The sequence below is a fragment of the Enhydra lutris genome, unplaced genomic scaffold (genome assembly GCF_002288905.1).
Source record: "Enhydra lutris kenyoni isolate GAN:26980312 unplaced genomic scaffold, ASM228890v2 scaffoldscaffold48, whole genome shotgun sequence".
NCBI lineage: Eukaryota > Metazoa > Chordata > Mammalia > Carnivora > Mustelidae > Enhydra > Enhydra lutris.
Genome location: NW_019154132.1, coordinates 9,750,131 through 9,765,347, shown reverse-complemented (window position 1 = coordinate 9,765,347; position 15,217 = coordinate 9,750,131). Strand labels below are relative to the sequence as shown.

At 35.9% G+C, this 15,217-nt stretch overlaps 1 protein-coding gene across 1 annotated transcript in view; it reads left to right on the top strand.

Annotated features, from left to right (window-relative positions):
- LOC111156682 overlaps positions 1-15,217 on the top strand; it is a 181,648-nt gene that overhangs the window by 64,834 nt on the left and 101,597 nt on the right. The window contains exon 7 of the mRNA XM_022517711.1: positions 11,292-11,374. Coding sequence (XP_022373419.1) covers positions 11,292-11,374 — 83 coding nt within the window. The remainder of the gene's footprint in view (positions 1-11,291; positions 11,375-15,217) is intronic.

The following is a 15,217-nucleotide window of genomic DNA, read 5'->3' as shown; positions in this document are numbered from 1 at the left end:
GAAATCTATCTGATCTCAAGTAATAAAGACAATGGTCTAGAAAATAAAGGGAAAATGGAATTTCAGAGACACACAAAAATATTACTGACAAAAAGACAGCATTTTTCAGTTAGTTCCACTTTAATTTTTTTTCTTTTTTCTTTCTTTCTTTTTTTTTTTCACTATTAATGTTTTCTCTGTTTTGTCATTTTCTGGCTCTTTTCTTGCAATAGTTATTATAAGCTGCATTCTTTCTTGTATTTCTCCAAAGGATAGTGTCAGATCCTTAATTAATTTTACAAAGGTCATTTGGAAAAACCATTAAAAACATGCCAAGTAAAAAAGATTAGCACAACACAGGGAGAACACACTTTTATAAACATACACATTTATATATAGATAGGGTACTGTAACATACAGTTTTGACAAGTGTTTTCCTTGTGCACCTCATACATTATTAAAAATATGACTGTTCCATTTGTTTTTTCTAGGTGATCCCAGCTGACACATTCTAAAGGCATCAGCAGGTTACTCTTATTTGTAAACATTTTGTCCTTTTCTCAATATAAGAGGATCTGAGAATTAAATGAGTAATAGTTCCATAAAATAAAGTGAACTTTTGAAATAATTAACCTATATTTGTATTACTAACACATAAACATGGGTGTTAATTAGCCCATGATAAATGAATGTATCCATTTATACTTTTTAATTAAAAACTTAAACAGAATTGCAACATCCAGTTTTAGCTATAATAGAGTAACTCTTCTGCTATAATCAACTATTATACTGGAGAGAATGTATGAAGCAGTGTTCTGGGCATTGGCCCTCAGAAAGCACCAGACTTCCTGATCCTTGAGAGAAGAGAAGTTTTGAGGCAAGCCTTGGCTTTCTAACCTGGACGCAATATTCTGTCTGTAGAGCAGGGATGTGGAATGCTAGCAGGGAATCTCACTAACTGAGATTGACATTCAGGGGAGTTGAAGCAGCTGGGGTCTGCAGAGTAGAACACAGAACAGAGATATGCAGAAGGAAACCCAGAAGTCTGTATTGCTAGGTGAGCCTGAAAATAGAACAGAGATACTAGAACTGAAACGGAGATGACATTCAAACCAGGAAAGGCATTTAATACCTCATTATTAATTTGACAGCAAATTAAGATGCCCAAAGTCTATATATTAAGAATAAAGAACATTTACAACTGCCCCCAAAAGAGTAAAATAACCAGAAATAAACTTAACCAAAGAGGAGAAAATCTATACTCTGAAAACTAGAAAACATTGATGAAAGAAATTGAAGATAACACAAACAAATGAAAAGATATTCCATGCTCATGGATTGGAAGAATTAATATTGCTGAAATGTCCACATTACCCAAAGCAATCTACAGATTCAATGCAATTACTGTCAAAATACCAACAACATTTTTTGCAAAACTAAATTTTTTTTTCATCTTAAAATTTATAAAATTTATATGGAACCGCAGAAGATCCTGAATAGCCAAAGCATTCCTAAGAAAAACAAGTCTGTAGGTATCACAGTCCAGCAAGACACACCACAAAGCTGTAGTAATCAAAACAATATGGTATTGGTGCAAAGATAGATACATAGATTAATGGAACAGGATAGAATCCCCCAAAATAAACCCACATAAGGTCAATTAATCTATGACAGAGGAGGGAAGAATCTACAAAGACAAACATTATATGCAATGGAACAATGATACGAAAAATGGCCAACATTGTCATCAGAAACAATGGAGACTAGAAGTCGATGTAATGACATATTTAAATCGCTAAGGAAAGAATTCTGTACCTAACAAAAGTATCCTTCAAAAATTAAGGTTGGTATGAAGACATTTTCAGATGAAGCAAAGCTGAAAAAATATTTCTCCAGCAGACCAACACTATAAACAAACAAAGCTAGAGAATGTTCTTTAGGATGGAGGAAAATGTTGTAAGATGATTTACACAGGAGAATGGTGATATCCCAGAAATGGCAAATACAGAGGTAAATACTAAAGACACATTTGTCTAATAATATTCTTAAAATGTAACTATTTAAACAAAATAAAATGGCATTGTGAGGTGAGGTTGTAAACCATGTACTAATAAAAGACATGATAACAATAGCTCAAAGGATGAGGAGTGGGAGCTAGAATTATACTGTTATGAGTTTATTATTTATGAAGTGAGAGGTATGAAGTGGATAATGGGAATGTCAGGTGTGAAGTATGAAATTCTATAATATTGACTTTAAATAGACATGGACAATTTAAAAATCCATGCTATTAGTCCTAGATTAACTAGTAAAACAACCTCAAAGATGCAGAAATAATAGAAAGCGATGGAGAAAAGAAGGGGGAAAATGGAGAAAAGAAGATATAGTACTAAAAACATATGTATGTAACAGAAAAGTGGGCAAGGGAGGCTCAACAGAAAAACAAAGAAGCCAAAGGCACAAAGCAAAAAGTGAATAACAAGATGGGAGACAAACTCAACCATATAAATAATTGCATAAAATGTTCAAGACTAAATAATTAAATTAAAAAGCAGGGATTGTCAACCTAAATCAAAAGGCAAGACTCCACTGTATGCTGTCCACAAGAGATGCTTGGTAAACCTGAAGATGAAAGGACAGAAAAATATATACCATGGAAATGCAATACCTAAGAGAACTAGGGTGGTCACATTAATATCTCATATTAGAAATCTGAGAGTAAACTTTGAGACAAATATGAAAGGGGCAATTTATTAGGATGCTACAACAATCTTAAATATGCTCTTAATGACAGATTATTCATGAAATATCCTGAAACCATAAAACTAAAGATAGACAGGTGATGAGCTCTTTGGCGTTGCTCTTGATGATGACTTTTGGATTTGGTACCAAAAGCCAAGGAAACAAAACCAAAACAAACAAACAAAGAAAACGAAAACATACAAGTGGGATTACATTACATTAAAAACTTCTGTACAGCAAAGGAAACCACTAATGAAATGAAATGAAGATAATCTACCAAATGGGAGAAAATATTTACAAGTGATATATTTGATAGGAGATTATATCCAAAATATATAAATAACTTATAAAACTCAATACCCCCCAACAAAATCAGATTAAGAAATGGGCAGAGAATCTGAATAGACATCTCCCAAGGTAGATCTATAGATGGCCAGCAGGTACATAAAAAGACGCAAAGATGTTCAATATCACTAATCATCAAGAAAATGCAAAGAGATGAATCAAGAAGGATATATAAGATCTGAATGACACTATGAACCAGTTTGATCAAACTGACATTTACAAAACTCTTCACTTAAAAACAGCAACATACACTTTCCTTTCAAGGAAACACAGACTATTTGCAAGATAGATCATATGTTGGGTAATAAATTAGAATTTAGTCTATTTTAAAAGATTTAAATAATATAGCAGTGTTTCTCTGATTTAATGGAGAAAGATTAAATGTTTCAAGGGTTTCTCATCCCATCATTTTATATCCTAGAGGTCCTAGCCAATGCAACAAAACTTCTAGAAGAAAACATAGGAGAAATCTTTATAATTTTGTCCTTATACAGGACACAGAAATTACCTACTTTAAGAAAAAAAAATACATTGGATTTCAACAAAATTAAGCTTTTCTTGTCAAGTTGCCATTAGGAAAAAATAAAAGACAAGTTATAGAGAGAAGCCAACTGTAGTATCTATATCTAAAAAAGGGTGTGCATCCAGACTATATAGAGAACTTTTACAACTCACTAGTAAGAAGAAAACGGACTTTAAAAAAAAATTACAATACTTAGAAGTTTTATAAAAGGATATATGAAATGCCCAAGGAGTTCATAGAGAATCTTTAGTCGTCATGAATTTCAAATTAAAACTACATGTTACCTTGGGGAGAGTATGTGCTATGGTGAGAGCTATGAATTGTGTAAGATTGATGAATCACAGACCTGTACCCCTGAAACAAATAATACATTATATGTTAATTAAAAAAAAAAGAAAAAAAACCTACATGTTACCACTTCACGATCACTAATATGCCAAAATTAAAAACAAAACAAAAGAAAACAAAAACTAACACCACCAAGTGTTGATGAGGACTTAGAGGAAACTTTCATACATTGCTAGTAGGAGTATAAAATGGCACAACTGCTTTGAAAAACTAGCAGTTTTTTGTTAAATGAAATAGACAGTTATCAAAGACCCAGTGATTGTACTCCTATTATATAAGAATGAAAACATGTCCACAAAGAGACTACCACATGAGTGTTCATAGCAGCTCACTCACAACAGCCAAAAATTTGAAACATGCAAATATCCATCATTAGATGAAGTAATAAATAAATTGCAGTATGGTCACACAATGGCTTATTACTCAGTAACAGAAAAAGTGATGAATATCAAAATATTGTTCTGGGTGGAAGAAGCCAGGCACAAAAGAATAAATACTGTATTATGCCATATGTATGAAATTTTATAACAGGATTCCAATCTGTAGTGGTAGAAATCAGATAAGTGGTTGCCAGGAGTGAGTGAGTGAGTGCGTGCGTGTGTGTGTGTGTGTGTGTGTGTGTGTGTGCTGGAAACAGGGGATCAACTGCAAAGGATATGGGAGAATTTCAGGGGGTCATGCTAAGTGCTTTATATTTTACTTGCAGTGAGAGTTACATGAGTGCATATGTTTGTCAAAACTCATTAAATTAGAATATGTACATTTTATCGTATATAAATTATCCCTCAGCACTTTGATTTTAAAAGTAATAATATTGGACTCAGATATTCTGGATTTAGCCAGGGAGAATACAGAGTGTGTGGCAGCAAAGTGGCCAGTTACATCATTATCTGATTCAGGCATTAAAGTCTTCAAGGAGTACGGTGGTGTTTGCTATTCCTTTTATTTTTTAATTTTTTTCTTAAAAGTTTTTTTTAAATTTTTACTTTAAAATTTTTTTATTTAAATTCAATTTAGTTAACATATGATTAGTTTCAGGTGTAGAATTTAGTGATTCATCAGTTGCATAAAACACCCAGTGCTCATTACATCATGTGCCCAGTTACCCCATCCCTCCACCCACTACTCCAGCAGCCCTCAGTTTGTTTCCTAGAGCTAAGAGTGTCTTATGGTTTGCCTTCCTCTCTCTTTTTATCTTATTTTATTTGCCTTTTATCTTAAACATAGCATGCGGAGTTAGAGTGATGAGATGAGTACTTCTATGAAGGGAGTCTGTGGTGAGACATCATTCCTCCCTTGGTCTTACTAGCACCCTTATGCCCAGTCTGAAATCACTGGTTCATATGCTTATCTGGGCTAGTAATTTAAAAAAAAAAAAAAAAAGTTTTCAACCTCTCTTAAAGGCTTCATCCTGCTTGCTGTTTCCTTCATGCTGGCCCTAAATATTGAGAAGGGAAGGCAGAACTCTAGTATCTTCTTTTCTGAGTATTATGCTTCTACCCCTTCTCTCCATCTTCTGAATCATGGTTATTGACTCCTTCAGGATCTAATCAGGGGCAGGCCAGGGCTGGACAGCAGAGAAGAGCTTATTTCTCTGGTGTTGTCAAATGGTAGAAGTTGTTAGGTTTTTAAAAGCTGATCTCCTCTTTCATGGGACACTTTTATGCTTTCTGTGGACATACACTTTCATATCTTTCCCTTTGCCATGGTTCTCTCACTCTGTGCTGGTTTTTTACCAGTCCTTCATTATAAACAGACACTATGTGGTACCCTAATTTTGTCCTTTATTAATACATATAATATAATATAATATAATATAATATAATATAATATAATATAAGCCTGGATTACAGAGAAAGAAAGTAGCATAATTGAATGGAGAACATACATTAAGGAAGGAAAGGCCAAGAGAAATGATCATTATCCTAAGAGAATCAGCAACACAAAGAAAAGGAAAGAGGGAAGTAGAAAAGTAAAGTAATATTTCTAAAAATATGACAATTCTCCCAGTAAAAGATACTGTCAAACTGAGTTAGAAAGAAAACCCACAGCTTACAATAAGCATCCTTAAAGAAATATTGAACAGCTATGAATGAATTGATTCCAGAAAACAAAACAAAAATAAAACTGTCCCAAGAAGCAATGTCCACATCAGGCAAGTTAACATTGAAGTTTTAAACAGGTCTAAATAGTAAGAGAAGAACATTTTAGAATGAGAAAAGGTATAATTTATGAAAAAGATATAATATGACACAACTTATATGCATCAAAAGCACAACATATGAGTATAAAGCCTAACCTAACCTTGTTAGGTTTTATATATGTGACAGACATATACAAAATACAATAATAGAGGATATTCTCTCTGACCATAATCTAAGAATATTATAAATTAGTAATTCAAAAGTGATCTACTGGTGGCAAGAATTTAGAAAAATAGATTTTTAAAATAAATTGCTTATGGAAAGATGTATATAAATTTGTATATATGCAAACATATATATAAATATATATATTTACATATATATAAAAGTTTTTTGGAAAGCAACTAGACAGTATCTATTAATATTTAAAGTATGTCAACTTGTTGACCCAGCAAATCCATCCTGGAAATCCATCCACAGGAATAAAAAGACTAGTATGGAGGGATACAAGTAGATGGATTTTATAGTAGCATTCTTTTTGATAAGAATATAAAAATGAAGAAAAATGAATGTCATCAGTAAGGAATGGTCAAATAAATCATGCTACATTTGCAGTATAATATACTATTCAGCCATTCAACCTAATAAATTAGAGCTATAGTTATTGACTCAAAGGAATTCCATCAGACATTGTTGAGTGACAAAGGGTATAGGCAGGTATATGCAATATATAATCTCCTTTTTGTGTAACAGTGAAAAATACCTTTATCAATGTGTGTGTCCCTATGTTCACATATGTGTGGGCACGTATATATCTGGTTAAATGAGCATGGAGAAAAGAGAGTGGGTTATGGGGAGCAGGAGGAATGGAGAGGTGTTAGGGGAATGTGGATGGAAGATAAGAAGGAAGACCAAGGGAAAAATTCATTTTAAGTAAAATGTAGTTAGATATGTGTTTTATGACTCATAGATATGACCATGATTTCTTATTATATGAGGAAAAAAAAGTTGTGAACAGAAGTGTAGGCATAATTCTGTTTCAGTTAAAAGTCACTGCTTATCTGTATCTATCTATTTGCCTGTACATAAGAATGAAGGTCGAATTCATGTTTGTGGTTGAAAAGAGGAAGGAATGGCTATAAAATCTTCTTCACAAGGTCAAAGAGAAAGTGGCAAATGATTAGCTCTGAGTCTCAGTAGAGAAGGAAGACTCATGGAGGAGATTTTGAGTCTGGGTGGTTGGCAAGGTAGTGAAGAGGAATAGGAAATAAGGGGAAGGAATCCTTTAAGACGAATGAAGTTTGGTTCTGTTTGCATGTCTAGCCCTGGGGTGTTAGGAGGACTTCCAGGGTCATGGTTGGTTGCTCACCTGAATGGTGGTGGGAGGAAGTTCGAAAGAAAATCATGCAGAACCTCATGAGTTCTTTATTTATTTATCGTTTGTTTCTGTACACTTCATTTGACTATCTAGTATGGACAGATTTTGTAAGCTTATAAACAAAAAAAAAGAAACAATAAAGGAAAAACACTGATACTCATGATTATATAAGATTGAAAACCACATCTTGCATACACACACACACACACACACACACACACACACACACACACACACCTCTCAAAGAAATTAGAAGGCAGGACCCCTGGGTGGTTTGGTTAAGCATCTGCCTTAGGCTCAGGTCATGATCCCAGGGTCATGGGATGGAGTCCTGCATCAGGCTGCTTGCTCTGCAGGGAGCCTACTTCTCCATCTCCCTCTGCCTGCCTCTTCCCCTGCTTGTGCTCTTTCTCTTTCTCTCTCTGTCAAATAAATAAATAAATAAATCTTAAAAAAAAAAAGAAAGAAAGAAAAGAAAAAGAAGGAAATTAGAAGGCAAACTGCAAACAGAAAAATATTTTAAACCTGTGTGCCAGGCAAACAGTTAACATCTTTGATATGGAAAGATAAAAATCTTAAAGAAAATGTTAAATATTCTGACTGAAAACAACTGGGGAGATGGCAACTTACAACATAAAAAGCATATGTGCTCAGCAAACATAAAAGTTTTCACATTTTTTAGAATTATAGGATTGCAAGTTAAAATAGCAATGAAATGTTATAATTTTGTTTACCAAGAGGGACAAACTGAAAAATACACTGAGAGTCTGTTTTGGCAAGCATGTGGGTAAATTGGATACTCTCCTACATTGCTGACTGCAGACTGAATTTTGATAGTTCTTTTTGTAAATCCTAAGTGTTCGATTTAGTATTCCTGACCTCCTGATCTTACATACTCATTTGTGGAAATATGCACAGATGAAAATTAAGATTTTTTTGTGAAATTCGTTCAATATGATGTAAATATCCAACCAAAGGGGGCTGGTTAAGTAAAAACAAATGATGTACTATCCGACTTTGAGGAATATTTAATAATGAAACAATATAAGCGTAAGAAAGGATGAGCACTGCATGTACAGTATGATCAGAATTTGATAAGAATTGTATTATGTATACATTTATACAATGTACAGTAGATGTTACATAAGGCATATAATTATAGGAAGTGTACATTAATAATTATCTAATGTGTATGTATTTACTATATACATTTTTATAAGTTAGAAAATAGGTTTTGGAGCAGAGAACATTTTATGTAAGAACAAACACAATGTCTTTGAAAAGTCTTTGAGAAGACTATCTCTTTGGTCGGGACTTTATTGCCTGGACACACACAGCATTACCACATTTTAACATAAAGCAATATAAATTCCATTACATCAGCGATTGCTCCTGCAGGCAGGATTTCTAACTTGGTTTCTCAAAGATGTCTAAGCACTCATCCCCAGAAGCTGTACACACCATGAGAGAGAGGATCTGGGTGCACCTAATCTAATCACATGAACCTTTAATGGATGGAACTTTCTCAGGCTGGTAAGCAGAAGAGAAGGCAGGAAGAAAAACTGGAAAGATTCAAAGCATCAGGATGCATCCCATGGTTGTTGGCTTAAAGGAGAGTGCAAGGAAAGCATGAGAAGGAAATGAATTCTGCCAACAATCAGCAAGCTTGGAAGAGGATTCCAAGACCCAGATGAGACCTGCAGCCTTGACTGATATGTTGACTTTGGTTGGGTAAGACTTGGAAGAAGTGGAACCAGCTGGGCCATGTTTGCCTAGACTTCTGACCTGCAAAATACTTAAATGAATATTAAATCGTTAAGTTGGTGGAAATGTGTTCCAGCAGCAATAAAAAAAATGAATATATTATTCAACATTTAAAAAATATGTATAAGTAGAAATGGGGTATGGTTCTCACCTAAGATAAAGGAAGAGTTAAATGTGTGGACGTGGAGGTCAAATAAAACTGGGCTTAAATTTCAGATTTTTAGCTATCTGATTTGTGCAAGTTCTTTGATCTCTCGAATCTCAATTTCCAAGTCTGTCAAATGAGGTAATGCCGGCTCTTCTAACAGTTTGTTTTGTATGAGTGTATGTGTAGTAAACAATATAATACATATGAAGTTGAGCAAAAACACTAAAAATTCATTCTATTATTATTTCATATTTGTTATTCTACCTATCAGCTATGTGCTGTACATTTAAATTTTCACTCTTCTAAAAGAATGGTATATTTAAAATGTAACTTCATTTCCTTCCCTTCTCCTCTCTTTCTTATCTTGATTTTGGCCATATCAACCTCACTATGAATGAATTCTGTTTTAGAGCCAAGGAAGCTCTTTTAATAATTTATAGCACTTTCAATTCAATAGACTAAAGTACCAGACTTCTCACACAAGCGGCAACTGACCTGTCAGACTCTACCTGGAGAAGGACATTTGTTGGTATTTGCTTTCTGTTTGGCACCATCAACCAGGAGCAGAGTCAGAAAATACAATGAAACCATCAAAATGCATGAGTCACATAGACCTTGACTGGGGTGAAGAGGCTGGCTGGGTCATCTTTAGGGAGAAAAAGTTTTCTAAAACATGTAGACATGGAGACCAGGTCCTAAAACTTTTACACTATGGAAATCTCATTAAAAAAATGTCCCCAGGTGCAATTCTTAAGGGCCAGGGGATGATAATATTTAATCCTTGGAGGGGGAGAAGAGGACAAGCAGCAAAACTTTGGCTGCTTATGGTTAAAAAAAAAAAAAAAGATGTTGGGTCAACTTTATGAGACGGATTAATTGGTTGATTTATAATTTAAGAAACAGTATTGGGGCATCTAAGTGGCTCACTCATTTAAGCATCTGCCTTTGGCTCAGGTCATGTCCTGGGCCCGAGTTCAGCGTCAGGCTCTTTGCTCAGCAGGGCATCTGCTTCTCCTTCTCCCTCTGTTGCTCCCCCTGCTTGTGCTCTCTAGCTCTCTCTCACTCTCTCTATCTCTCAAATAATAATAATTTAAAAAAAAAAACAGTATTGTAAGTACAGTATTTCAGTCCCTGTTATATACTGCAGAAGAAGAAACAAAGATGAACAAGACACATTGCCTGAAATGAGGGTTTTTGGTTGTTGTTGTTTTTTGTTTTTTTATTTTGTTTTATTTTGCAGAGAGTTTTTGATCTAGACAGTGGTTTTCGACTGGGGATGTCTTGTCCCCCAGGGGACATTTGGTAATGCCTGGAGACATTTTTGGTTGTGAAAAATGTGGAGGGGGTGGAGAGGTGGAAGCTACTGCTGGCATCTAGTGGGTAGAGGCCAGAAATGCTGCTAAACATTTTACAAAACAGGGCAACCCCCATAACAAAGAATTATCCAGTCCCAAATATCAATAGTGCTGGGACTGTGAAACTGTGGTATAAAATAAATCATGCACGATATGGAAAAGATAGCTCAGGCGGAAAATACTGGGTACTGAGACAGAGAACAGAATTTTTTATACCTTGAGACTAAAAAGGGTGCAGAGGAGTCTCTTTGAAAACTTGGAAAAATAGCTGATAATGGAGAATCCCACCTGGATGTGGGTAAGAAAGCAGATTAGACACAGCTGCTGCTTGTAAATTGCATCCCTGTGGTGTGGTCATTGGTAGAGTTCTACTTGAAGTTCATACATTGAGTGAATTAAAATTGTGGAGGATAGAACATCTTAGAGCTTCCTTCTTATAATTCTTTATTTAGCCCCATTTGTCAGGCTTTATATAAACTCTTAGATTACAGTAGTATAAACTTACATATCCTCTGAAGTGAAAATCAGTAATATATTTTTTTCCACCTTTTGTTTTTAACCCTAGGAAGCATTTCTAATAAAATTGGTCCCTGCCCTATGGACTGTGATCTCAATCTCTTAAAAGAAGACCATGAATTACACAAGAAGGTAAGATGAAAGCTGTAAATGTTGGCTTTGGAAAGACCATGAAAACAGCAGCCCCTGATTATTAACTATGATTTCTTAAAATATATTTACAGGTAGAAAGTAATTTGGTCTTCAAAGCAGGTTTTGAAGTGTGGGGCATGCCAAAGCAGCTGACGTTTGTGAAATCAGTAATGCCAATAAATTTTTATTACATCCGAATCAGACTTCTTTAAGCTATTGAAGACTTTAGTTAATTTAATCAGTCTACAAGACTCTTTCCAGCTTGGGGACGGTGATTAGAAAATGTGCTGATTGTACTGTGTTTTATTTGGCATGATCATGGCTGCCATGAAGTCTGTCCAGAAACTGTCTTGATAAATTTATATAAATTACATAGCCTGGCTTTTCAAATCTCAGTTAAATTAATTTTACCAGCATTACTGGACCCAGTTTTTAGATATTCAGCCTTTTGCAAAATCCATATCGATGTAGAGCAAGTGGCTTTGGGTTTTAAGTATTCAAAAATATTGGGTTGGCTAGAAGGTTGAAGTGAAAGGATTGTCCTCCAATCCCTGCTTTTTCTCATACAAATTACTTGAATCATTAATTTTCCACTTTCCTGACTAAATAGACATAGGTTTATAGAACTAACCTTTTTTGGAAAAGATTTTTTAAGTTTATTTGAGAGAGAGAGAGAGAGACAGAGAGAGCGATAGCACGAGAAGGGGGGGCAGAGAGAGAAGTGGACTCCCTGATGAGCAGGGAGCCTATCATGGGGCTTAATCTCAGGACCCAGGACCATGACCTGAGCCAAAGGCAGACACTTAACTGACTGAGCCACCCAGGCACCCCTAGAACCAATATTTTGCCTTACACTCAAGACAGACTTTCAAGTCAGTCTTGTTCTCGTCTCTAAATAGCGGGCCACCATCTACTCAAATAAATGACTAAATTTTTAATGTCTGGATGACCACTACAGCATTCACAATTACTATGTTTCTATCACAGTTCATATTTAAAAAGGAAACTTAGGATTCAAAAGTTTAGTGAAATTTATAATGAGGACATTTGAGCTCAGTATTTACTGAGTGCTTGGATATGACTAGGTTCCGGGAAATGTTCTCAATCCTCTGCATTAAATAACTCATCTTGTTCTCACAGCCAACTAATGGGACAGACACTACCATTATCATCATTTTCCCTATTTTATAGGTGAGGCAAATAAGACATGGGAGATGGAGTGAGTTAGCCAAGATAATGTCAATAATAAGTGCGTAGCTGGGTTTTGAATCCAGACTGTTTCTAGACTCCATATTTGTATTCATCATGAATTAATACTTCAAAATATTTGTGAATTATTTTCTCCTTTAAGCTTGGTATACATGGTGTTCTACTTTTTGGATAGCATACTTGAATTTAAGGGCTAGGGTAAGGAAATGAACAACTTGCTAGGAAGGGGAAAAGCTCATGTCTTTTTTATACATATTACATATTAAGTACTATTATGTATTATGTACTTTTTTTTAAGGTTTATTTATTTATATCAGAGAGAGGGAGAAGGCCTGAGCAGGGGTAGAGGCCAAGAGAGAGGGAGAAAATCTTCAAGCAGACTCCCACTGAACACGAGTCCCAGTGTGGGCCTTGATCTCACAACCCTGATATCATGACTTGAGCCAAAATTAAGGGTCAGAAGTTTAACTGACAGGGCCAGCCAGACACCCCATGTATTACATACTTTTATGTACACTCTTTGGGACACTGAAGAAAGGGTATACAGACAAGACTCCCGGGGTATTGTGGATCTAATATTAGTCTTCTAAGTCCTTTTCTGACTTTTCATACTAATTGTTGAATTTAAATTTGGGGATTAGAAGAAAAGCTTAAATAGATAAGGGGAGAAAGAGTACAATCATCCAGAAAAGCTAATATTCTTCCCTATATTTTCTGGTTTTACATGTTCAATGAAGGAATTCATTTTCGTTTTATTTTTAATATTATATTTCAAAAATTGTGAGTCAGTTGCTTGGGATATTATGCTCTTCCCTGCGGGTCAGCCACGTTGGGATGGTGTCTTAACTGAATTGCTTCAGGAAGAAGTTTGTTCTTGTCGGGATTACGCCTTAGTGAAGCCATGCTGTGACAAGAGAGCCAGACACACACCCATCACCCAGAATCAAGTGACTGAGTGATGTGGACAAGGGCAGTTATACCACCTACCAAACCTCAATCTAAGACCCCCGACTCCAACTTAAGTGTTTTCCTTTTTCCCTCATCTTGACAAGCTTACTGGAGACTAATCTGGGTCTTCCATTGATAAGAAAGAACTAACCTAGGCAATTTCCAGGGTGGCTGTGGGCAAATGAGGTTAACATTCAACTTCACAAGGGATGCATCAGCTTTCCAAATAATATTTCCAAATAATACAGGACCAGAGAACAATCGAAATTTGTGGTTCCAAAAGGCCAGCAATGCTAGCTCTCCTCCAGAGCGCAGAAACAGAAGCCTGGGTAGGGGGTTGGTTCCTCAATGTATGTGAATTCTCTTTAGGTAAATTCTAGGCAACCAGGGATATCTTGTTTCTCCCTGGGCATTGCTAATGGAAAGCCTGTCTTGAAAAATTCTCTGGTACATGTATCATATACGAATTCAAGAAAGAGGAGAAAGGATTCTTGTTGGATGGCCTCAGGATTTAGACTGGTTAGGAGCTATGATTTTTTTTTTTTTTTAGATGCTAATAACAGCATGGGTGGAACTGAACATGATGTCATGTTTGTTTGCTTTGATAATTCAGATGCATCTGGTGTTTGTTGTTGTTATCTCTGGCTTGTAGTTCTGTGATCTTACGAACTGCAAGCCTCTTAGCAGAGTGCCTCCACCCCAAACCCTCCTTCACTGCCTTCTTAAAAAAAAAAAAATGAAAAACGGTGCACCTCATGGGGCAGGCATTAAAGCGTCCACCACTGCTCCCTTCTGTTCTTCCCAGGGCAGTTCAAACACATTTGTAATCCTTGGGATTCAGCCTTTTATCCACCATTTCCTTTCTCTAAGCCTCTCTCTTTTGATGAAACAATCCCCTGGCTCTTCGTCTGGCCAGATGGGCAGATGAACAGTGCTTCTTGGAGCTGCGCACAAAGACCCTGTAAGGAGTTTGGGGAAAAAACTCTGCTGCTAAGTGGAGATTTGTTGTTCTAATGCTTTTCCAATGCACTGGTGCGACTGGCCTGTGAACTTCAAGCTCCCTTTCTTTGCGCAAAGACTTACCCTCTCATTGGTCCCATCTTAGCGCTCTTCTCCGCTAGATGATTGGGCCATCAAAGGAATTCAGGGTAAAGGGCAAAACCTCTGAACAAAGAGATAGGGACCCTGGGCTTTGTTTCCTATCCTATAATGCAATTTAATGAGCTTATCATGTCATGAGTTGGACAACTTGAGATTTAATATATATCTTCCTATAATATTTTCTACTTAACTGCTTCATTGTAATGCTGTAATAAAAGCAAAAGAAAGAATATGAAGTGTTCTGTTGATCACCTGGGCTATATAGTGCATTGTGCCAGATACTAGTTATATCCTTAATATTCTAAAGCATTTTAAATGTTCTTCACCTCATGCCCAGAAGAATTTTATAGTTATTATCTCCATAGATTCTTGTCTCCACAAGAATCTCCACAAGATCTATGTAGGACAAATACTACCTCCATTTTTCAGATTAAAAAGCCACCTAGGTGGCTCAGTGGTTGAGCCTCTGCCTTCGGCTCGGGTCATGGTCTCAGGGTCCTGGGATTGAGCCCCAAGTCGGGCTCTCTGCTCAGCCGGGAGCCTGCTTCCCTTCCTCTCTCTCTGCCTGCCTCTCTGCCTACTTGT